Source organism: Sylvia atricapilla, chromosome 1 (genome assembly GCF_009819655.1).
Source record: "Sylvia atricapilla isolate bSylAtr1 chromosome 1, bSylAtr1.pri, whole genome shotgun sequence".
NCBI lineage: Eukaryota > Metazoa > Chordata > Aves > Passeriformes > Sylviidae > Sylvia > Sylvia atricapilla.
The window spans coordinates 4,511,650-4,535,824 of NC_089140.1; the positions used below are offsets into that span (position 1 = coordinate 4,511,650).

General features: G+C 49.6%; 1 protein-coding gene across 2 annotated transcripts in view; it reads right to left on the minus strand.

Moving 5' to 3' along the window:
- LOC136358095 (mitogen-activated protein kinase kinase kinase 3-like) overlaps positions 1–22,649 on the minus strand; it is a 77,534-nt gene extending 54,885 nt beyond the window's left edge. For both annotated transcript variants that reach the window (XM_066313952.1, XM_066313944.1), the window contains exons 1-2: positions 22,525–22,649; positions 941–1,020 (exon numbers count right to left, since the gene is read on the minus strand). In XM_066313952.1, the coding sequence (XP_066170049.1) occupies positions 941–944 (4 nt within the window). In that variant the 5' untranslated portion in view covers positions 945–1,020; positions 22,525–22,649. The remainder of the gene's footprint in view (positions 1–940; positions 1,021–22,524) is intronic.
- Positions 22,650–24,175: the final 1,526 nt, after the last annotated feature.

The following is a 24,175-nucleotide window of genomic DNA, read 5'->3' on the forward strand; positions in this document are numbered from 1 at the left end:
AAAGTGGTGAGACCCTGGCACAGGGTGCCCAGAGAAGCTGTGGCTGCCCCTGGATCCCTGGAAGTGCCCAAGGCCAGGTTGGACATTTGGGCTTGGAGCAACCTGGGATAAGTGGAAGGTGTCTCATTCCAGAGGGTTGGAATGAGATGAAATTTTAAATCCCTTCCAGCTCAAACCATTTTGTGATTGTGCAATTCTACACATTTGCAGGAACAAACCCTAAATTTACTGGTATTCTCACACTTTTTTTTTTTTTCCTTCTTCTTTAAAACATCATTTCAGCCATCCTTGAAAAGTTTTGGGTGAACTTGTATAAATGCTGCAAATATGCAAGTGAAGTGCTCAGCTTCAACCAGGACTCCTTCAAACTCTTTTCTCCTTTCCTGGGTCACCAGGTCAGGAAGACATTTAAGCACTTCCAAGTGGTTCCAATTTCCTGACATAATTAATTTTCTTTAGGAGAAAGTGCTTATCTACGGAGATAATATCAAAATTATTATGTACCTCCAGAATTATAAATAATTCCCACTTAATAAAGTTTCCCCTCAGCACCACAGAGCATCTGATACACAACTGTTCCAGCAGAAGAGGGAGAAAGTGGAAGTAATCTAGATCATCAATTAGAAAAGCAATATATTCAAGCTTTGTTTGAAACAGAAAATTCCTTGGGAGAAGATCTGCAGGGAATGAAGACACTCTGCAGAGAAACACAAGGCACACTTGGGAAGAGAATCCACCTAGAACGTGACCCACCAGATCACACTCATAACAAGAAGAAAATTTGTCCAATTTTGACACCACTAAAATGCTAAACATAAATTAAAAAGCAATGTAAAGAGCATCCCAGCAATGTCTCCCAGTCTGTTGCCACGCTTGGTAGTCCCAACCAAAATTAACAGGCTGCAGAAAATTAATTGCTCCAGGGGAATCCGTTTCTTACCCATCTTTCCATCTACATCAGGCCTCCATTCCACCAGTCCCAGACTCTTGTGCCTTATCCTCCTCTCTCAAGCATCCACCCTGTAACAAACACACACAGAGGTTACAGATTAATTTTGATATAACAGGGTTATGGACCCCTTTTCCCCAAGCCTCTCCCCACCATCACCTGGGAAGGAGAAAAGAGGAGAACCTTTAGTCAGGAATGGAGTCTGCCCTCCTCTGCACACGCCAAAGGTAACACATCACAAACCTGGGACCTTAATGGCCTTAAAATCTTGGAGTAAACAGCTTCTACTTCCTTAAGGGCAGAACACTTTGATTACATGGCATTCTTAATGTGTTTTTACATGATTAATGTAACCATAAAGCAACCCCATCTTTAACACTTCACATTCTGCAGCATCCCTGTGGGGTAACACTCACTTGATGAACAGACAGACAACAGGACATGGAAAAGCAGATCTGAATCAAAGCAGAAACCTAAATTTAGGCCTTCCAAATGGCAGCCAAGGTTCCCCAAGTCTGGACCAGCTTTCCTCTGACTGCATGGGAAAAAAGCTGAGTGCAGGCAGCTCCCAGCAGCAGTGACTGCCCCATACATCCCCCATGGGAGCCATGTCCCCAGGAGCACTCCCAGAGTTTCTGCCTTTAACCTGCCCCAAACACCAGCACAGAACTGGGCTCAGTGACTTGCCATCCTTCATTCAGCCAAATTCCTGCACTCTGTTAAGGTTTTTTGGGGGTTTTTTTCGGCCACCAAGAAACTCAAGCAGCCCTGAGCCCACCGGAACCTGTCCTGGTCATTAATGAAAAGCCTCATTTTAGACTGAACAAAAGCAAAATGCACCTAAAGGTGTCCTTTTAAAGGACGCTGTGATAGAAGACAGCATCAAATTCCACTTCAGCTGCCTGATAAACCTTCAGATTTCTTGGTCATAAACCTGTGTGACAGCACAGGGAAAGGGAGAAACACCTCTCCAGGACACTGACATGGATCTTGGAGTGTTAAATATAAGGCATTGGTCAGAAATGGGAGGAAAAAGCACTTTGAAAACCTCCTGCCTTGGTCAAATCGATTCAAACACAGCAACAAATGTGAAGAGAACCAGGAATGGTCCCAAGCCATGGATTAAAGCTATTTTCTGCAGCTCTGGTGCCTCAGCGCTGGTGAGCAGAGGGATATTTATCCATCCTATTTTGAGAGAGAGCAGCAGGAAGGGAAGGTGATAAGAGAGCAGCAGAGGCAGAAACATCCATGTGCCCCTGTGTTCCTTCTGCTGCTGCCTCCCAGGACTGCAGCACTCAGCCTGAGAGCCCAGGGCCACCAGGGACCCTGCTCTGCCCACTTTCAACACCAAAGAGGAGGCAAGGAAGTAACCAAACAGCTTGAATGGTTAAAAATCCTACCTTGAGAAGGAACTGCAGTCTATGCAATGCTGAATCAAGAGGGAGCAGAAAACCAGCAAGAAAGCAGGGTAAAAATTCCATGTGATTAATAACAAGAGCAGGAAATGGCCCAAACCTTCACTTTTGCTTTCAAAGCTGCTGTGACACTTCCAGGAATTAGGATTATGTGCATGGTTTGCACAGAGGGCCACAGCCTGAATTAACTGTAAATGCCTGGGACAGCCCAGGTTAACTCTTCTATCAGAAATGTATTCTCTTAATACATTTTTCTAGTGTGCTTCTGGAGACCTTCCTGACCTTTCCAAACCATATCTAGGCACAACAACAAGCACCTACAGGAATTGTGCAAACAAGCCCTGGAAAAAACAAAACAAAACAAAAAAAAGATGACCTTGCCATCAGCAGAGCCCTCCCCTGTGCTGTTCTGCATCACCTCTGCCACAGCAAACCCCTGAGACCCCACTGCCCAGCCCTCCTGAGCAAACCAGCCCCTGCACACAGGGCAGGAAATCTCCGTGGATACACAAGAGAAGAAGGGGTTTTCTGTTTCAGCAGATCTCTTCAATCCTAAGGGCAGCCAGCCTTCAAACTGGACTGCAAACACTGGCCATTTCCGTGGCTTCCCAAAAATACATACCAGCAGCTTCCTGTTACAGAAGGACAAATTCCTGTTTCTAGTACAAATTCTGTCCTATTATTATTATGTCCCTTAAAAAACAGGGAGGAGGAAAAAATAAGAGAGGGGGGAAAAAAAAAAAAGGAAAATCCTTTTCCTATAGATGCTGCTCCAAGCAGCTTCTCCTCCCACTAAGCTCCCTGATCAGTGCTGCCAGTTTGGGACCCAAAACCAGTGAGCAGCTGAAACTGGGCCAGTGCACCACTCCCCAGCCCACAGAACTCTGTAAATCTACCTGAAATCTCCCTGCTAAGCACCTGCCAAGCAGTGAGAGAGCTCAGCAAGGTGTTGGCCCCCAGAGATGCTGGGGCAGCGTATTCCAGGTTTGTGCTGTGCATGCAAAAGACTCTGTCTGCTCAGGGAGCTGCTGGAAGTTACTTGACCTGCAGGAAACCCCAGTACAGACGCTCTCATCACAGGGGAAAAGCAGTTTTGATTTGCCTGAGCTGAACTTTGCAGACAGAGTGGCTCAACTTCATTACAGCTCCGTGAGTGTCTATGTGAGAGATGGATGGAAGGTCATTAATCCACTTGGAAAATTAATCCCAGTTTTTCCTTTTTCTTCCCATACTCATGGCTGGGAAGGGATTAAGCAAGACTGAGCTCAAGGGAGACAACAGTTCAGCCATGACATGTCTGTGCACCCATGACTCCTGCCTCTGTGGATCTAAGTCACACAAAGCAAACCAGGAGAGGAGAGGATGGAGAAGTGTGATTTTTTTTCTCCTGGATATAAGTCAGGGAAGACAAGTTACCAGGAGATTTACTGTGAGGAATTCTGTAGGATGAGGGTTAGGAAAGCAGGAAGAGTGAAATCCAGCACTGAGAGCTGCAGTCTGCTATTGATAAATGGGATTTACAGTATCACCTACCCCAAAAAGGGTTGTTCTTACCCCACAGAGGCTCAGCATCCACCACAAAACATGGACTTCGAGTCAGCATGTCTTGCCACTACTGCAGCACAAGCAAACAGCATCTCCCTCTGCAGTTTATCATCCCCAGGCTTCCAAGGAAAGCAGCACCTACTTATTCCTGCCTGAGCACCACTTAGCACTTTGGTTTGAAAGTGTAGGGACACTCCACTGCAAAAAAAAAAAAAAAATTATATATATAATAATAAGCCACAGTTGCCCCTGAAATGGGGCTCGGCTGGAAAGCTACTCAAACTAGCATTGCTAAAATTGGGACTTTCCTTGTTTTTTCAAGCAGCAGGGAACATGTTGGGCTCAGAGAGTTTAACAAGCAAGAGTCAAGCGGAAAAAATCTCTCCTTTTTAAGAGCTGACCACATTAACTTTCAGCAAGTTTCCGGGAGTCCTGCCAGAGCACTGGAGTTTTGTATACTACGGAACTGTTAAAAATATTATTGTAAATGTTATTTTCAAAAAGCTTCAGAGGCCAGCGCTGGGGTAGTGTTAAAAACAACAGCAAAGCAAATGAGATTGTTTTAATGGTGAGAACACAAATGCATGTGTGCTGATAGCTCAGGCAGCCTGCAGGCTTGGCACAGAGGGATTCAAAGGAAAAGGGTTGGAATATTACAGGTTTTCTCCGATCATCCCAACCTCATCCTTACAATTTTCTCTAGACACTAGAGAACATTCGACCTGCTGTACCTAGAGCTGCCCTGGGAACTTGGATCCATATTCTGGGACACACAAAAGAACAGCTCAATCTTGGTGCCACTTCAGACACATAAGACCCTGTCCTCATGGCATTTCCCACCCAGCTTATCCAAAGGATATACCATGCAGGGGAAGTAAAAAAAAAAAAAAAAAAAAAAAAAAAAAAAAAAGCAATTTACGACTGTGAACCTTTGTAGATATAGCAGCTAGAAACTTGGTTTAGTCATGGACTTGGCAGTTTGGGTTAATGGTTGGACTCAGATGTTAAAAGCTCTTTTCCAGCCTAGGTGACTCTCTGATTCCATGTTCATGAGCAGGCAGCTGGGATGGACTTTCTGCAGACAAGTGTGTAACCAGGTCAAGTTTGCAGGTGTATCTCCCCTGAGAGATCAAGGGACAAAGTTCACATGCCAAGATGAGGAGAATAAAACCTCCCTGATCTGGCTGCTAAGCTGGAAGTGACACACAGAAACCAGCACAGCTCATGGAAGGAGCCAGCCCATGCCCTGGGAACTACAGCCCACAAAACCCAACAAGCAATTCTCCATCAGTACCCATCAGCTGAGGCTTCTTCTCCCCAGTTTTGGACATGACACCCCAAAACTGCTTAAGAATCTTTCTCCTAACACCTGTTGCTGGGAGAAGAGATCTGTGCTCAAAAGCCATTATCTCAGTGGAGGATTCCTTCAGTGAGTGACCCAGCCAGGGCAGAAAAACCTCCTGAGCCATCCTGTTTGTTCTAGCACAACATGTACTGAGAATAAGAGGTTTAGAACCTGCCTGAGTCCTGCTGTTAACACCCATGACAGCCTTTTAAAGAAGCCACATTGAGATCTTAAAACAAATCCTCTTCTCAGAAATTACTTTATAAATGAAATGTTCCAGACAGCATGCTCCAGTAAGTTATCACAGAGTGGTTTGAGTAGGAAAGGATCTTAAAGATCTTTTAGATCCATCTCCCTGCCATAGGCAGGGACATCTTCCACTATCCCAGGTTGCTCCAAGTCCTGTCCAACCTGGCCTTGGACACTTCCAGGGATGGAGCAGTCACAGCTTCTCTGGGAACCTGTGCCAGGGCCTCTCCACCCTCACAGGAAAGAATTTCTTCCTAATATCCCATCTAAATCTCTCCTCCTTCAGTTAAAGGCCATTCCTCCTTATCCTATTACTCCATGTCCATGTAAGAAGTCCCCCTTGAGTTCTCTTGTAGCTTCTTTAGGTACTGGTATTTTCCTCAGACCCTTTTCCTGCTTTGCAGTAATATTCCTTTTACTAAAGTCAGTGCAGTAATCAGTAATGTATACTGGCATATCAAATAGCTTTGATTTTCCATACAGATCTCAAACTTCTGGAGCAATAAAACAAAGAAGCAAATCAAAAGGATAAGAAAGGACTAGTCTATCAGCAAAGGTCAGACAACACAGCCCCATCAGGTCAGAGTTAATCTATTTTACATGTAACAGAGAGGTCAAGCAAAGCAAGTATCCAGAAAACACACATGTTCCCCACCTGTTTGGGTTTTTATTTCTATCAGGATCTGCATAGAATTGTGTCTCTACTGAACTCACATTTACAGAGGGGCCACCTGCCCCAGGAGCTGGTGGAGATGAACCAATTTGCAGACACCCTGATCACACCCCAAAGCCCACCTCAGTCCCACTGCACCTAAATCCAAGTTTTCAAATCAGGCACTGAGGTGACCAAGTCTAAAGGATCCTCATCTCCTGCAAGCCTGAACATTCTCCTCCCCAGATGAACCTGAGCCAGGATTATTCAAACACACAGCCCTGCCTGTGAGGGTGAGGATGAAGATCTGCAGCCAGGGGACAACACTGTCCTGCACCATTTTCCCTTTCACAGGGCAAAAATCCTGTTCTCAGATAGTTCTCTGTGCACTTATGAATCAGAGGGAAACCCTGCTGCCAGTTACACCTACAGAAACCCTCTGATTGCAGTGGACATTCCCCTCTAAGTGAACACAGCAAAGGGAAGGTATTTCTATATATAATAGAAAAACCAATGCAGAAGAATGTTGTCATTTCTTCCTCCTGCAGGTTTTCACTGCCTTATTTTTGTCTCTCTCCTCAAATGACCAAAGATTTTGTGGGAGGGAAGTTACAGCAAAACTGTGTAGCTGGAAAAGTGAAGCTTCAGGCCTCTTTCTTCCATGTTTCTGGGGAAAACAGGAAGGAGAATGAGCAGAAACCAAAAAAGGAGGAATAAATAGTAAAACCTTCAGATGTAATAAGCCATCAGAGAAGTGTTTGTCTCAGAAAAAAAAAAAAATCTTTCCAGAGAAAAGCAATTGGCAGAAAATCATCTGGTATCAGAAACAAAGAGTCTCCATGAATGAAGCCTTACACCAGAGAGCCACAAAGCCAACGTTGTGCCATGGAGAACCTGGCCTGAGAGCTGGAATCTGCACCAGGGACTGGGATGCCCAGCTCTCCACCAGGATAATGGCAGGCAGAAACCAACCCTGTCCCTGTGGCTTCAACATCTAAGAGTATCAGATACATAACCAACCTTATTTATGGCTGATCCAACATCCTCCAGCAGGGATTTTAACACTAAGTGACCAAGGTCAGGACTGGGAAGGAGGGAGACCCATCCCATAGCCTTCCCATGACGCGGTGGCAGGATCAGGACTTTGAAACCAACTTCCACACTCACCCCACCTCATCTCTGACCCACTTTCTCTCCCTTGCAACACGCCCCTGAGAGCACAGAGGATAACACCCCTGGACATGCCAGGAGCCATGCCACCAGCCTTTGTAACCCAGCATTTACCCCCAGCCTGCCGCAATCAATAGTCCCTCACAGCCATCCCCCAGCACAGCTTCCTCTTTAACAAGCCACAGCCTCACCCCCGCAGCCTGGATGGATTTTATTGATCCCAACCAGACTTTCTGATCGACTGTGAAGCCCAGGGCTCAGCATTAATTGACCACTCTCTGCTCTCTCAGCAGTCCCCTGGTTGATTTGCTCCTTCTCTGTGGGCAAGCAGCACAACCTCTCCAGCACATGGCGAGACCAGGACCTCAACAGCCTCCACAGGTTTGGACAGGTCCTTTCCCTCGCTCGTGCCTCTTCTGCCACACAGCTCCAGATGGAGATTTCTCCAGTGGGAAAAAGCAGAGCTCAGTGAGGGCTTTGTGGTGAGCAAAAAAAAGCCAGCTGTGGTTTTGGGCAGAAGGACCAGGTTTCTGCACAGCCCCAGGACTGTGGCTGGTGCTTGCCATCAGTGTGGTGGTGATGGGGTTATGAAACAAGCCTGTGGGGCAGCCTGCACACAGGCTTTGTTCTCCTCACCCTCTGGACTCGCAGTATCACATGAACTCAAGTGCACTTGCCTTCCCGGTAAAAAAATAAGCAATCAACAGTGCAGGAGCCAGACTGAGCACACAGCGACGTGCTCACAGAGCCCTACAGCCTGCAGAGCACATGCATCACCCGAAACTCAGAGCACTCAGGGCCTCCCAGGTCTGCCCTGCCTCTCCTGCCAGCCCTTCCACACCCAGTTTTCACAAAGCTGTGGCCCTGCAGAGGCTGAGCACAGCCTGTTCCTTGCTGCAGTGCACACGAGGCAGCTCCTTCTCCAGAAGAGTTGCCCAAGCTGTGCCATCAGCCAAGAGCGACGTGCTCCCCCAGTGCAGGGCAGCAGCTTCCTGCTCTGCACTCACTCACTATTCCCCAAGCCCAGGGGAGGGAAGAAAAGATGATGACACTGAGGAAAAGGCATATCTCGCCTCTAAACCCAGCTCAGGGCATTGCAGAACTTGAGACGGAGAGCATGACAGCTCACCAAGGCCAACAGCAGTCTGCAGGGGAGGCAGTGGGATGAGTAATTTCCTCTCCTACCATGGCCAGCCTGGTGTGGAGCAATGGAAAGTCACTGTGGGCATGTTGTCCAGCTCAGAGAAAGTCTGACCTGCAGACTTCCAGAAAAGAGAAAAGCCCATCACCCTTGAGAGACCATGAACCAGCTTTGCACCATCGAGGCAGCGGTACAACACCTCTGAACTGGCAGATCAGCTGCTCAGCTGCTCTAAAATCAGGTCACTTATTAGGCACAGTGGGGAAGCAGTCAACTCCTTTTAGAAGAAAGCTCTGGAGAAATACAGTTCAGCTCAATATTGATTCCCACGGCTCTGTTACAGACAGACAGAATTAATTTCCAGGATGGAAAGAAACATATGCCTGCATATCAAAACAAAATACAGAAGCCTTCCCAGTCCTCCGGCTGCATTTCAATGGAAACCAGAAGGCTGTCATAATAGAAAGATTTAGTTTTCTAATTAATCCTCCCTGCTGAGAGTTTAATGCTGCTAATTGATGAGGAGAGGTGGTGTCCAGACAAGGCTTGCGATTCCTTTTTACATCTTTAGGCCAAGTTCTCTCTAAATTAAATAATAATAAGGCAGATTTGTTCCCTGTGTGCACTGTGCCCTGCTCCAGCTCCCTCCTCCCTAGAAGATGTCTGGTGGAGGGAAGGGAGGCAAAGCCCATGTCAGAGACCTTTACAAGTGTTGGAAGTTTTCCTGGAAAACGTCATCTGTGATAATGTCACTTCCACAGGACAAGCCAAGAGAAAGACCAGTGGTGCCAGGGACACTGCCTGTACCATGGAACACCCTCCATGGATCTGGGAGAGCTTCTCCCCATGCAACAGAGCAACTGCCCAGCCAAGAGATGTCCCGTAACACTTCCAAAAACCACACAGAATGTACTGTGATGTCAGGAATTGGATCACCAAACCCTGCAGAACAGCCCCTGGGGTCCAGCCAGGTGCCGCCAACAGCAAAAACATGGCACTGGTGCAGAGGAAGGTTGGCTGCTCACCTGCACCACAGAACAGTTCTCATCCTTAATCCTAAATATCGATCTCACACTGGTGTTGATCAGGAGACCCCTCTGGAGCCAGCACAGTGACCCTAAGTGCAAAACCCAACACAGTCTCAGTAGGAGAAGGCAGCTCAGCACATGCCTGGGTAGGAAATTCCTGCTCCCACTCCTTAGGGGAGCACATGCTCTAGCTCTTCCTCATCTAGTTAAGGACAGAATTTGTCCCTTTACCCCAACACTCAGCGATTCCAACCCGAGTGCTCCGAGCTGCAATGAGGGAATGCCAAATAAACCCCACTCCATGTGCTGTGGTTACTAAGCAGGAATAAACCAAGCAATGCTGATGGTCCCCAAGCTCTGGCCTGAGACTCCAGCAGTGCTCTGTCATGGCAATAACATTTCCACCTGCACCTCTCTGACATCTCCTCTGGGAGCCTTTGCACACCGCTGCCACAGACCAGGGCCAGCAGAGCCCAGGCCAGCTGTGCAGAGGGCCAGCTGGCTGACCTCTCCTTTCCATAAAGGCTGCTATTTTTTCCCCCCCACCATTATTATTATTAGTTTTCAAGCCACCTACTCCATCATAAATATAAAGTAAAATTAGCTTCTTCCTAGAATGCTATAAAAAGACAAGCTCCTGCCTGCACAAACTGACAGCAAGTTAAGGGGAAGGCTCCAAACACGCCAAGAATGTCAAGTCGAGAGCTTTTGGTCCTTTTACTACAAAGCCCAGTTGCTTCAAGGAACTTGTGCAGGTTGAGTCAGGTGCATGCAGAGTCCCTCACCTGCAACAGGCTGTGCCCATTCCTGTCTGCCCAGCAGCCTGTTAATAAATACAGCCCAGGGAGAAAAAGCTGCTCGCCAGCAGGGAGGTGGACGAGATGATCTAACAGGACCTTTTCCATCTCTTCGCTTTTCTGCTTAGTCACAGGATAAATACCTCCCACGTCGCAGGGGAACACGCTGGCTTTGCTCGCCTGCTCGTGGTGGGAGAGTTGCCCTCTGAAGACATTTTGTCCTCCAGATGTTCACAGAATCACAGAACAGCTCTGAAGACCTGGAGGGCCTCAGATCTCTGGAGATCTCCCAGTCCAACCCCACTGCTGAAGGAGGCTCACCCAGAGCAGGTTGCTCAGGATCAGGTCCAGGCAGGTTTTGAATACCTCCAGACACAGCTAACAAGGCTTACCCAAGGAAAGTTAAGCAACAGAGGACTTCCATTAGCCTGGTTTTCAGCTTCAGTGAGCTATGAGGCACCCAAGCAAGTCCCCTAATTCCTGTCCCACAGCCACGAGAGCAGCACAGGAACATCATTTTTGTATCATCAGAGTACTTATGCTTCTCTGAGCTCTCAAGGATGCTCCTGTCCAAGATGGAAAGGCACTTCATTTACTTTTGCAGAAGGCAGCTTGACAAGAGCACAGACAGCAAACATCCAGGTCAAGCCTTCCATGACAGACTATCAGAAAAAAGCTCAAAAAACCCCAACCACCTCAGAAAGGGAAACGCAAGGAACCAAAGGGTTTGGGGAGAGGAGGCTGCAGTGCAGCTAAGGTGTTTAGGTTTACATGGCAATTTCCATTGCTATTGATTCATGTCACAACAGCAGCAAAGCTCTCTCTTGGTTTTAAAATGCTTAAAGAGTGCAAGGCTTCCACAAGAGACCATCCTCAGACATAACCCAGAGAGCACCCGAGAGCCTCAAGGCCACAGATCTGCAAATTGCACCATGCAAGGAGAAAAATATTTCACCATATAAATCATAAAAAACACCCAACATCATAAAAAGACCCCACCAAAAGCCACACAGCCTAAATATCTCTTGCAACAAGATGGACACCAAGGGATGGGGCAGCATTTTGGGGAGTTTTGCTTCATTTTCTGCTGAACAACAGGATAACCCTGAACATTGCAAATTCTCACAAGATTCCCTGCTTTTCATAAGAACCTTGCTCCTGAAGTCACATGATTACATCAGAATCCACACTTCCCCCTTTTTTTTTTTGGTCAAAAAGAAGTATTTGCAGATGTCAAAAGCTGAAGAAGCATAAGCAACGTCTGAAATGCTCAAACAAGAAGGAATAGAAACATCTACTTTTAAAGAAATAAATCTGTATTTTTTTGGAGGAAATAATGTGATCCAGGATGCCATTTTACCAATACTATGCACTGGAAACCTTAGACTGGACAGGGAATGACTTAATTTTGGGGAGAGATGGGTTCCTTCAACATCCCCATCTGTAAGTTACAGATGGAAAAATACAGCTTTCATAGCAACACCTGCCTAGAAACTAAGCAGCCCCTTTGGGGTACCCTGATCCTGGCTTTCCTAGTCAAAAGAACATTAGGCACTGGGGGACAATACCAAGGCACAGCAGTTAAAAAAAAAATAAAATAAAAATACAGCAGAATGTCTTTTCAAATTTTGTTTCCATTTCTTTTATGCAGCATCAAGCTGGGTAAAGCCATGGAATTCAGCTATGCCAGCTCATCTGCTGGCTCACCAAAACCACACCAAATTCACAGCTACTGGTGGATCTTGCCCAGCAGCAACTTACCATATGGTAAAAATTAGTCTGTAAATAAAGACCTGACCTGCTGAAAAAGCCTCTGTTGGATCTCAGAGTTCATCCTGTGCTGTTCCTGAGCCTGGGGCAGTGTCACCATGGCACTCCAGACACCTGGGCTACAGCTGCCCAACACTTCAGAAAAATAAACTTTGGCCACGTGTTCAAATACTCTCAAAGCACCACAAAGAGCAGAAGACCTCAGGGCACATTTATTTCCTATTTTTGCATGGAACAAAACAATTAAGACCTAAAAGACTTGGATCTGTGTGATAATCTGTGTGGCGTGCTAGGCTATGCATTGAATACATAATATCCATAGAAAAAGAGGGTAAAGACCACACTTCTGGTTAAATCAGAGGTCTTCACCCATTCTCATTGGAATTCTCACCGAGCCAGGTGTTTTTAGCTCCATGAGGATTCAAGACACTCTGAGGGTGTCCAGCACCTCACAGAAATGGCTTAAAATGATTTGCAAGATGGCATGATCAAATGTGTCTTGAAAAAGCAAAACAGTTTTAATTAAAGAAGAAAATAATACAGAATAAAAGAACAAAGCCACACACAGTGTAGGGACAAGTCCCACACACCTGCTACAACACCCTGAAAATGTTCTGAGAAATCTCATACTCTTCCTTAAATACTGAACCATTTACGTGGATTTTTTTGGTAAACAGTCCAACAGAAAATAACTACATTTCTGAGAAACAGCTAAAGAGACCTATCAGTGTTTTTGTCCTGGCATTGAGCCAATTATTGCCAGGAAAGCTCAGAAACTTCCAGTGTTTTTCCCTTAAAAGTCCTAAGGTGAGGCTGGAACTCTTTTCCTTATGTAGAAATAATAAGGAAATTATGGAATGTGGTGCAGTGCAACACGTTCTGTCCAAACTAACCAGAAAAGTTGCAGAGAGATTCAGAGGTGGAGGAGAACACAAAGAGCCCAGCAGTGGTGGTGCTCACAGCAGCTGCTGGCACAGGGAGCTGGTGCAGGCAGCAGCACCAAGCCCTGGGGCTGGCATCCATCACCCTCCCTGGAGCTCAACCATGCCATTCCTCGAGCTCCAAGGGTTTGCTTTTCATCAGCTTTTCACACAGACAGCAGCAAGTCATCTCCTCCTGCTCTCCAGCACACACAGGGGCAGAGAAGGAAACCTCTCTGCTGGCTGGCAAAGCCTCTGGGTGTCTGCATTATCTCATCTCTGAGATGACAGGGAAGTGAGCACAAACCTGTTCAGTGACACTGTTCCCACTCAGCCCTGGCCACTGAGCTGCTGTGCTCCTGCTGCTCCCAGCACAGACCTGCCCTCAGCACAGCAGGACACACTTCTGGCTGCAGAATGAAGCCCAGCCAGGCACCAGCACACACCATGCCCAGCAGCAGAGGCAGGTTCACAGCTATCAAACTCCTGAACTCGGCCACCGTGGCTGCACAGTGTGGAACACACCAAACCCTCGCTGTCCCAGCCCTGCAGAGATGGGCACACCAAAGCCACTGCACCACAGGTCTCCCTACCCACACAATTGCCTTCTGCCTGCCCAGAATTTCCCCTCCCTTCTCTCTGTCTGCTCTCAGGTGACTGCAGATGGTGGCTGGACTTGGGCAGGGTACCACAGAGGATGCTGCAGTCTGGCTGCAGAGGTGTCAGAACACCTGGGGACCCCCTGCCCTCTGAAGCTGTCACTGATTCTCTTCTGGTTAAGGCTTATCTGGCTGCACTTGGTTCTCAAGAATGTCTGTGCTGCTGCCTTTGGACTGCACAGGAAAAAAAAAAAAGCAAAGTGAATTCAGGATCTGCAAATAAATGAATAAATATTTTTAATATAATAATCAGATTAACCAAACACTAAAACACCTCTTCCTAAGACTCTGCTCTGCTTCATCATCAAAGTCACCTACCTGAGCAAACATGGCCAAAAAAAAAAAAACAACTTAGTTTTGTTGCAGAATTTCCTCTGTACCTCCTCCTCCTTCCCTAGAAAGAATTGCTCTAAAAGGAAAAAACCACTCATAATGTTTCTATCTTTGCTTACTTAAGAGGAGAAACACAGTATATGGCTCTGTAATATTATTAGCATCTTTCCCCTTTTTTTTTTTACACCAAACCACGACTAAACGAAACATGCTACAAAAACTAAACAGACATGGAAGTTACACGTCCTTTTTTATTTTTTTTTTTTTTTTTTTTTTAATTAAGTACTTTCTGAGCTCTGAAAACCAGATCACACATACAAAGAAACGAGTTTGGAAATCCCCCTCCCTCCACCCCCACTGCTATTTGCTAAGGAAACCAGATGCCCAAAGCCAGCCAAAAAATGATCTCAGCCATTCTTAAGAGAGCCTACAGTGCATTTTCATGAGTCATGGAAAGCAACAACTCGTTGCTTTGGTAATGCTAGGTAAGCAACTGGTCATCCATCCCCAGTCAGACTTGCAGCAGTAAGTCAAAGAGCAGCCCCGTGTCTTGACAGATTACGTCAGAGACAGCCCCAAAATAGAGCTCTGCAGCGAGGCACCCTGCAGGAGGTTTTATGGGAGATGCCACAAATTGTGTCCCATGAAAGCATTCAGCACAGCCTCCAGCTGCCAGGATCCCCCACGGTCCTGATCCAGGGGTGTTATCAGAGATGCCTGCTGCAGGCAGCAAGTGGAGTGGGAAACAACAGATAGAGGCAGGGATTAGCAAGAATCCTCTTTGGGTTGGAGACTCTGCCGCAGGGGCACCACTCCAAACCCCTGGTGACACTCCTGCACGTGGCCATGAAGGTGGTGATGTCCTGTGATGCAGCCTAGAGCCCTTCAACCTGTCCAAGGGTTTGGAAATGCAGCCCAAGACAGGTCAGGGAGGTGCATGCACCAAGTGGAGATCCTGTTCAAAACATCCCACGTTCTTCCACAAGCATTTCCCACTTCCATCACCTCCTGGTGACTCCCACAGCAACCACACAGCCTCTGCTGCCTGGGGCGCTCCCACAGGGCTGAGACACCAAACTGCACCTCTCTGGCATGAAAGGCAAATGAACTTCCCAAGTGATGATGACCCAGGTACAGGAAGACTTGCTCCATCTCACCCAAGCTCAATGTGCCACTGCACCTCCCTGGGACAGCCCCACTGGGGTCCTGAAAGGGAAGTTCTCCAGCACAGGATTTCCTGGACATAGACTAAGACTAGAACTAGCTCGTTCCCATCCAGAGATGAAGACAGTTACAACCTTCAGCACCTTTTGTGCTGAGTCCAAAAGCCAATCGTGAAAACACATCCTCAGCCCTTACAGCCGGCCAGGCTCACACCAGATTCTATTCACACCTGTAATGCTGGAGGTGAAGTTGCTGAAATATTGGAATGATTAAACAAACATTTTCTCTTTTTCTTGTGTCATCAGCCAGGTGCTTTGTGCACATCTTTTAACATTTCAGCTTCTCAGGAAGAGCACTGTGGAGAGTCTCAGTAAACACCCCCAATCCAAACAAAAATAGGCAGGAACGGGCATGGTTCCTCAAATCCTCCATTTGAGCCATGTCACAAAAGGAGCAGGCAGACCTCAGCCTAGGCCACCAGTGAAGCAGATCCAGCCAGCCAGCAAAGCCACCAGGAGCCATCCCAGCAGAAAACTGAGGGCAGGAGTGGGATGGAGCATCACTCTGATGAGTGGTTCCACACGCAGGGAGCCCTGCTGGTCCCCTCCCAGCCCCAACACCCAGCAGGCTGCAGCAGATGTCAGCAGGGCTTCTTTTGGCTGCCACTGCCACAGGAGGAGCAGCTCCTGGGGCTTAACAGGAGCCAAGTGCAGAGTTTTCCAGTGCCAAGCCAAGAAATTAATGTGACAGGACTTCTCCCATCACGAATTCTACCAAGACACTTCAACCACAGTCACCATCCAGAAGGAACACACAGAGAAAGCACTAAAACGATGCCTTTCCCAAACATTTTCCCTCAGGCACAGCACAGATCAGGAGCAGCCCAAATGCATCCTGCAACAACATCCAGAGCTGGACCTTGACCCTTTCAGTAAAATCAATGATGCAATAAGCTGAGTACAGCTCAGCAGTCTGTTTATCTGTTTTACTTGCTACCAGCACCATCCAAAGAGAAATAATTGGAATATCTTGCATATTTCTCTAATGACTCTTGCTATTCTGTTAGCACCAGCACTGAGGGACTAAGAGCAAGGAACAACAAACCAGTGGTTTATTAACCACTAGGTGCCAAGGTTTCCCAAAAGCCACTCCCCAAGAGGAAACCAGCAGCAGGATTCCAGTAGAGGGACCAGTGCTGGAAGTAGTTTTGTGCTGGAAGGCAAACAGAAGGCATTGAGGCTGCAGTATGAACACTTTCCATCAGCAAGGAAAGTTTTCCAGAAGCTTGGCCCAGCCTGGTGTCTTAATTGAAGGAATCTTCATCAAACAAGCCTTGCTCCACAGCTCCACGCTACACCAATGCGCAGATCAGTCACAACAAAAGGAAGCCCAAATCTTTGATCTCTGATTTTGAGATACTGGTTATATTCATCACTTACACCCTCCCAAACCTCTGAGCCCCACAGACCCAGTCCACACACTCCCATAGCATGGAGACTTCAGGGTTATCAGCCCTGGGTAGATAACACTATCATCAGCCCCCATCTGCATCACCCAGCTACAGATAACAGTGTTATCAGCTGCCCTCTGCAATGACACTGCAGGGACCCTGCAAAAGAGGGACAGATCCCCCCAGGGGCACTCCCCAGGTAGTGACAGAGAGGAGGAGGAGTGAGGATGAAGGGAAGAGGGTATTTAAGAGAGAGTTTCTCTGCATGCACTCTCACCTGTTCTGCTGTTCACCTTCACCACCCATGACAACAGGCATCACCCTCATAACCCTCACACCTTTTCCCCAAGCCATGTAACCCAAACAACCCCTCCTTATCAAACCACTGCCCTGTGCAGGGGGTGCCTCAGCCCTTAAATTTGTATCTGGGCAAGATAGCACTGTTATTCTGTTATTAAGAGCTGGTGAGAGCCACATGTGCCCACCACCCTTCTGCAGGATCCTCATGGCTTGAGATAGAGCATCCCTGCTGCCACCTTGCAGAGTAAAAGGTGCAGACAGCCCACTGTGAAGAGATTAAGGATCTGCTAAATTCTTCTGGCCTCTTATTTCATGGATGGTGCTGCAGTATTTGCAGCTCACAACTAGAGTGTGATGGTCCGACCTCTGCTCAGTACAAAAGCCCCAAAAACGAGGTTGCAGCACAAAAGTAATAAGCAATCTGAGTAATCCACCATCCTCATCACAACAAAGTATCATGCACATCCACAGAATGGAACAGTTCAATTGAAAGGGATCTACAGTGATCATCCAGTCCAGCTGCCTGACTACTGCAGGACAAGAACAGCCTCAACAAGGACAGACCTCACCAGAAGTGCCAAAGCAGCAGCATCTTCCTCTGACCCTCTGCACTGGTTCAACACAGTGTTCACTCTTCCACACAATGTCTGTGTTAAGGACAGTCACGTTCAAAGTTTTTCATATTCCCTTGGGGATTTGGGAGCACCTGAAAGCCACTATGCTTGACACACTTGCACATGGACAAAACAAACACAACCATGCCAAGACAGGAGCACGCAAAACACTGCAGAGGCCACACACACCCTTCAGCACTGATGGGCCCAAGGTGTTTCTACCTCCATCACAAACACTGCTTATCTCACAAACTATTTTCTCAAAGCAACTGTACAAAGTCTTTTTCTCCACCTGAATCACCCTGCAATCAATCAGATGACTTTCTGTCACTTTAGCACGCAAGTCCCTGGCCACGAGCATTGCGGAGAGCCTCTAATCCAGCCACCCAGGGCTATTTTTTAATTTTTTTTCAAGCAATTCAGTGTTTAATCACTACTTGAACACTTGACCTATCCTCTCACCCCCCCAGGACGTGGGCTGAACACGTTGCTTACACAGCAGCCCACGCAGGAGCTTGGCCAGCTCCTTCCAGGATCTGGCCTGAGCCCTGGGCACGGCACGCTCTGCCAGCCGGACTTTGTCCCAGGCAGCTTCTGAGCCAAACCCTGGCTCAGCTCCACCCGGGTTCACTGCTGTTACAGCTCCTTCTCCCTGGGCTGCACCCAATCATTGCCCAGAGTGGAGAGAATAAAATCAGAGCAGCTCTCGCAGAAGTGACAATTAGTTCTGCATAAAATGGTGGCCAGCCTGGGGTTTAACCCAGGAGGGCAGAAACAACCACAGAGCCTCATTAAATTCTGAGTCACTTTGTCGCCACTAACATTTATATTAGGATCTTCCAGCATAGAAAAAAGGTACTTGGGGAATGCATTTGGGAGCTGAACCCCGTCTTCTAGAGGGTACAGGTATACCCTTCACCTTTGACCTCCAAAAGCCTCAAAAAGCCCAGGTCAAACCCTTTGGGGTTCCCTTTACAGACATTCCAAATGCCCTGGGAACAGGCACAGAGATGACATGAATGGTGTGTCCCCACCCTGGTCACACAAACAGATGTTGGCACTGTTGGCACTGGGGCTCGTTCCTCACACAGGGCACCAGCTGGCACTGGACTCAACCTGACCAACACCATCAGCTTATTATCCTACTGTAAAACCTTTATACCTGTCCCCTGATCGACAGAGAGCCCAAATGGCTGATGGCAAAGATGGCAGCAAGCATCAGTCCTACAGCAAAACTTTGATCCTTTTTCTCTGGGAACTTCCCACGAGCAGCTCCACACAACACTGACCCCTTCTCTCATTCACTCTTCCTTCTTCTACACACAACTAACCCAAACAACTCCCCCATGGGCCAGCTAGCCCACCCTTTTATAACACCATCCTTACTGGACATAGCTGTGACCTGTTAAGGGCAAGGCTGTTCCCACTTTGGTAATTAGCACAGCTGCAGCTCACAGGGGTGAGACTGCATTCAGCACTCTCTCTGTTCCCTTACAATCCATCCTCCCACAATGTAGAGCTGCAGAGGTCCCCATCATGGGCCAGGTTGAGGCTGATTCTTCCACCATCCTGGTCTCAAGTCCTGTGGCTCCAGGGGAAGCTCCTGGAGCAACATCCCCAGTGCCAAAACAAAGCAGGGAGCCAGGTACCCCCTTTCTGCAGCCCCTTGTCCATGCAACAGGTCTGCTGCAGGGAACAGCTCCCCAGGGCCTTTGAAGAGCAAGGCATTGATTTTTACAGCAGATCTCAGCTTTTAATTCCTTGTGTCATTAAAGATGAACTGAGACAGATTGATTGGATCATACAATCGTTAAGGCTGGAAAAGACCTCTGCTATCACTGAGTCCAATCATTAAGTCAGCTCTGCCAAGTCCACCACTAAACCATGTCCCCAAGTGCCATATGTACCCTGTTTTTGAATGCTTCCAGAGATGGTGATTCCACCACTTCCCTGGGCAGGCTCCTGTTCCATTGCCTGACTCCCCTTTTGATTTGGGCACCAGCAGCATTTTAATGACTAACTAGAAGATTAGACCAGATCAGAACTGCAGGAACAGACAGAAAACAAACAAAAATACCCACAACTGCCGTGTGCTCGCCCTGCACCTTCACAGACAGAAAACCCCTCATCTTGCCTGTCTGATGCTCACCACAGCACTGACCACATCAGATGAAGGCTCATGCCATGCAGGATATGGGGCCAGCCTGCAGAGACAGAGTGGTTCAGGCACAACTGAGATCACATTCAGCACCTCTGCATCTCACACTGCACTCAGCAAAGGCAGAAAAAGCTGCCAGAAAGAAATGCTGAACTGCTCTGGCCTGTGGGAAAAGGGACCTGCTCCTTGGAGGGACTCACCAAAAACACTTGGTAACCCATTTCCCCTTGTGGAGCTTAAATAGCTAAATAAATAAAGCCTGGGGATTGAGGGTGAACCTGCCAGGTTCAGTATCAGTGGGCCATCTACAGCTTTTTCCCCCCTGTCTGGGGAAATAATGAAAAATTAAACAGTTTAAATCCATATTCCAGTTCTTATGGCTCCACGCTGCATTTTCCATCTCCCCAGTGCACAGCTGACATTCTGCACATTTCTGTGCACACTGTGCTTGGCCTGTGCTCCGTGCAAAGAGGGGAGTGGAAGGGACTGAGCCCAGCAGCCTGCTGCTACCGTCAGGCATCAGCAAGCACCATCCCTGTCTCTACCAGCTCCTCTCTGCAGGAGCCAGGCTGGAAAAGGCTCAGCCACCCCCTGGGAAGGGCTGGCACATGGGATGCATGTCCCTGGCCTGTGCTGCATCTCAGGACCTAAAGAGTCCAGAGATTTGCAGAGGGATGAAATGTGCTTCCTTAGGCCAGATGAACTGCACAGGTTGAACTGTAGTTGAATCTGTCTTTTTTTTTTTCCCTGTTTTCTTTCAGATGATTCCCTCAGTCTGGAGAGCCAAGGCAGACTCCGAGCAATCACTCCCTCCTTTCTTCAACGTGTAGACAGACTTGTGCACTCCAAAGGCGGCCTGCCTTCCCCGAGCAGTCTAATAAAAGATATCCCTTCTAACAGCAAACCCTGACTCACTTCCCTCCAGCCTCGACCAGCAGGTCTCCAACAGCAGGGCCAGATCCACCAGAGCAGAAGATCCTGCCAGCCCTCGCGCTCGTTCCCACGTCCATCTGGGGAGAGCAGGGCTGGAAGCACATCACTTTCCACGCTGCAGCAGCACGCTCCATCCCACGGCTCTGCCAGGGAGCCAGACCTGCCATGGGAGCGGGAAAATTCACAGAGCATCCAGTCCAAGCTGCAGGCTGAAATCACGAAGCAGCAGCGAGCAGCAGGAATATTCCGGACGGGATGGAGCCGCTCCTCTGGCCGCCGCAGCCGCTGGCTTCTCGCGCCGGAGTCGCTTCGTCTGGGTGAAAATCCAGACCACGTCTCTCTGCCTGAGCACACTTCCCTCACAGGCTCTGACAGCCTCCAGAAAAATAAACGCATTGCCCATCAGCACACGTTGACAGGGCAGAGCTGCGGGTTTCTGGTGGAGATTAAGGACCCATGGAAAAAACTGCGGCACCAAAACCCGTTCACACGAGGAAGGTATAAAAGGTCCTTTACATCCACATCCCACCAGGCTGGCAGCTCTTCCAGCCTCACGTCCTGCCTCAACAGAGGAGCTTTTACAAGCTGCAAACCCTTCCCAGGGCAAAGGCTGTGCCCAGCTGTGGAGGTCTGCTCTGATCTGCAGGAGCCCTGGGAAACCATGAACCCCTGTTTATAATTAATGCCAAATTCTAGAAATTAGACCATCTGACACAGGCATCGAGACACAGGTAGAGCAAAGCCCCAAATGCAACTGATCTCATGCACATCTGAGGAACTGCTTCCAAGAGCTGCATTCCACGCACAAATCCTGCACCGAGCTACGTCAAACTGCACATACCAGACTGCAAATAAATCCAGAAGGTGTCACAGAAAGAAATTCCCTCCAACCATTCATTGTCACCAAAGAAGCGAAGTAGCCTGACCCCGGAAATCCCTGGGATCACTTAATCCCAAGCCTCCAAACCCCCAAGTGAGCCCCGTGGTTTTGGTTCATGCACCAGCAACACATGCAAGACCCTTCCCCGAACCAGGAGCGGATCCTCCCCAAAAAACTCCTGGGTTACAAGACAGGAATTGAAGAGGAGGATAAAAGCAGCAGCCGAGGGAAAAGCCTCTCTCCGAGCTTGGCCAAGTGCACGACCTGCGCGGCTGGTGCCCGGCTCCCACCTCTGCCCCGCCGCTCCCCGCACAGCCGGAGAGGGCAGAGGTTTGGTGCGGGCAGCACGAATCCTTCCTGAGCATCATCCCGACTCGTGGCACAGCCCCACGGCAGCCCTCGCTCCGTCCAGGTGGGAATCCAGCTTTCCCAGCTCCGCCGGCCGCTCGCAGCACGCGGGGACCGCCGAGCCTTCCTCCCCAGGCTCATCCCATCTTCACCGCTCCGGACACACGGAGCAGGGAGAGCTGCAGAGTGAAGGATGGCCAAGCACCCCCGCACCTCCCTGGAGGCTTTCCAGGGACCCAGCATCCAAGTGACCACATCCAGAAACCGCTGGCTCCAGACGCTAATGCATATCCCCCAAACGGGTATTGGAGTGTAATCCCGGCGCTCGCTGTCAGCAGCTGGGACAGACACCCCGGCAAGAGCCTGCGGAGAATAGCGACCCGAGAGCAGGGGCACAAGGCAGGGGTGTGCGGGGAGCCCCAGGAAAGGTCAGTCCTTCGATCCGCTCCGCACCCCTGGACACGGAGACCCGCTCCGTGCTCCTGGGGAGCACAGCTGGGGACCCCCCCGGCCCCCCAAACAGCCGCGGGGACAAGCTCCCCCTTGCAAGACTAGAAAGGAAGGAAGAAAAACCCGCGGAAGCCAGACCCGGCTGCAAAACTCCCGGTCACCACTGCAGACAGTAAAATAATTAAAAGAACGAAACTATTCGCGGAGGCAAGGACCCAGCGCCCGCGGAAAGAGGGGATTGAGGACGGACTCACCGAGGTCACCGAACGAGGGACATGCGCTGCCACCCGGGGCTGGTGTCAGCACGGCGGGTCGCAGCGCCCGGCGCGGCTCGCACCAGCTCAGCCCGGCTCGGCTCCGCTCGGCTGGAGCTCGGCCGGGGCGGCGCACAAAAGCGGGAGGAAGCGGTGACGCGCGGAGCCGCCGCGGCCAATGGGACGGGGATGGGCACGGGGGCGGACCGGCCCCGCCACCGCCGAGCGAGCGGGGACACCGCGGGGCCCGGCCCTGCCCCGCCTCTGGGGGGCGACACCGGCCCGGCTGCCACCCCCGGGGGAGCTCCGAAACCCTGGGGCGGCTCCGAGCCCGGGGGAGCTTCGAAACCCTGGAGCAGCTCCGAGCCCCGCGGCGGCTCCGAAACCCGGCGTGGTTCCGAGCCCGGGGCATCTCCGAAACCCTTGGGGCATCTCCGAAACCCTGGGGCAGCTCCGAAACCCTGGGGCAGATCCGAAACCCTGGGGCAGCTCCGAAACCCGGCGTGGTTCCGAGCCCGGGGCAGCTCCGAGCTCGGGGGCAGCACCGAAACCCGGCATGGTTCCGAGCCCGGGGCATCTCCGAAACCCTGGGGTAGCACCGAAAACTGGCGTGGTTCCGAGCCCCGTGGCGGCTCCGATCCCCGGCGTGGTTCTAAGCCCAGGGCCAGCTGCGAGCCCCAGTGTGGTTCAGAACCCTGCGGCGGCTTCAGACCTCGGGTTGGTTCCGATCCATGGTGCAGTTCTGGCTCCCGGGTGGATTCGCGTCCCGGATGTTGCCCCGTCCCGCAGCCCCGCTCGGTCCCGGTGATGCTTCCCTGGTCCTGCAGGTGGGATTAGCCGCGGTGACCTCGGGGTCCGGCCCCTGGGTCGGTTCCGATCCCCGGTCGGCTCCGACCCCCGGGCTGACTCGCACCCCGGACGATGCCCCATCCCTCGGTCCAGGTGCAGTTCCAGTGCTCCCGCAGGTCATATCAGCCCTGGGAGACACCGTGGGATCCCCAGCTGCGCTTTCAAGAAGGATGGAATGTGACCTCAGCACTTCAGCTAAGGTTCTCCTGCTTTCTGGAAAAAATGGGGCTGCATGTGAGCTGTCCTACCTAGGGCTGACACAAGAAATCAGGAGATGATGATCAGGAGTGAAACCCCTTGATTCTGGGACGGGGCATCATCAGCTGGAATGCTGGTGAAGATGCTGCAGCAGGGTAGCCTAGCTCAGCTTTCTCCACATGCCTGGGATGTGGAGGAATTGCTCTGATAACTTGGTTTGGGTTTGCCTCTTTGGGGCAGTTAAAGTAAAATTGAGCCACAGTTAAGACCAAAGAACTTCAGACTGTTCCTGAGTCACAGCTGGCTGTCCAGAACAGCTCAGGGCTCCCTGGGCAGCTCCTCGGGAAGGTAGAGAAGCCTCGGGGCTGTTCTGATCTACACCCACTGTCCCAAATCTCTGTTGTGTGTCCAAATTCCTTTGGGCTCAACTCTCTGTATGGAAGGAGCCAACAATGGCATAGAAGCAAAATTAACCGAAAAAGGGCCAACTAGAGGCTGAGAAACAGATGGAAGTGGGAGCTGAGTTATGAACCAGATATCCTTCAGACTGGTGGGAAAGAGAAAAAATTTATGCAGACAATGGAAAAAGTAAGTAATAATATTT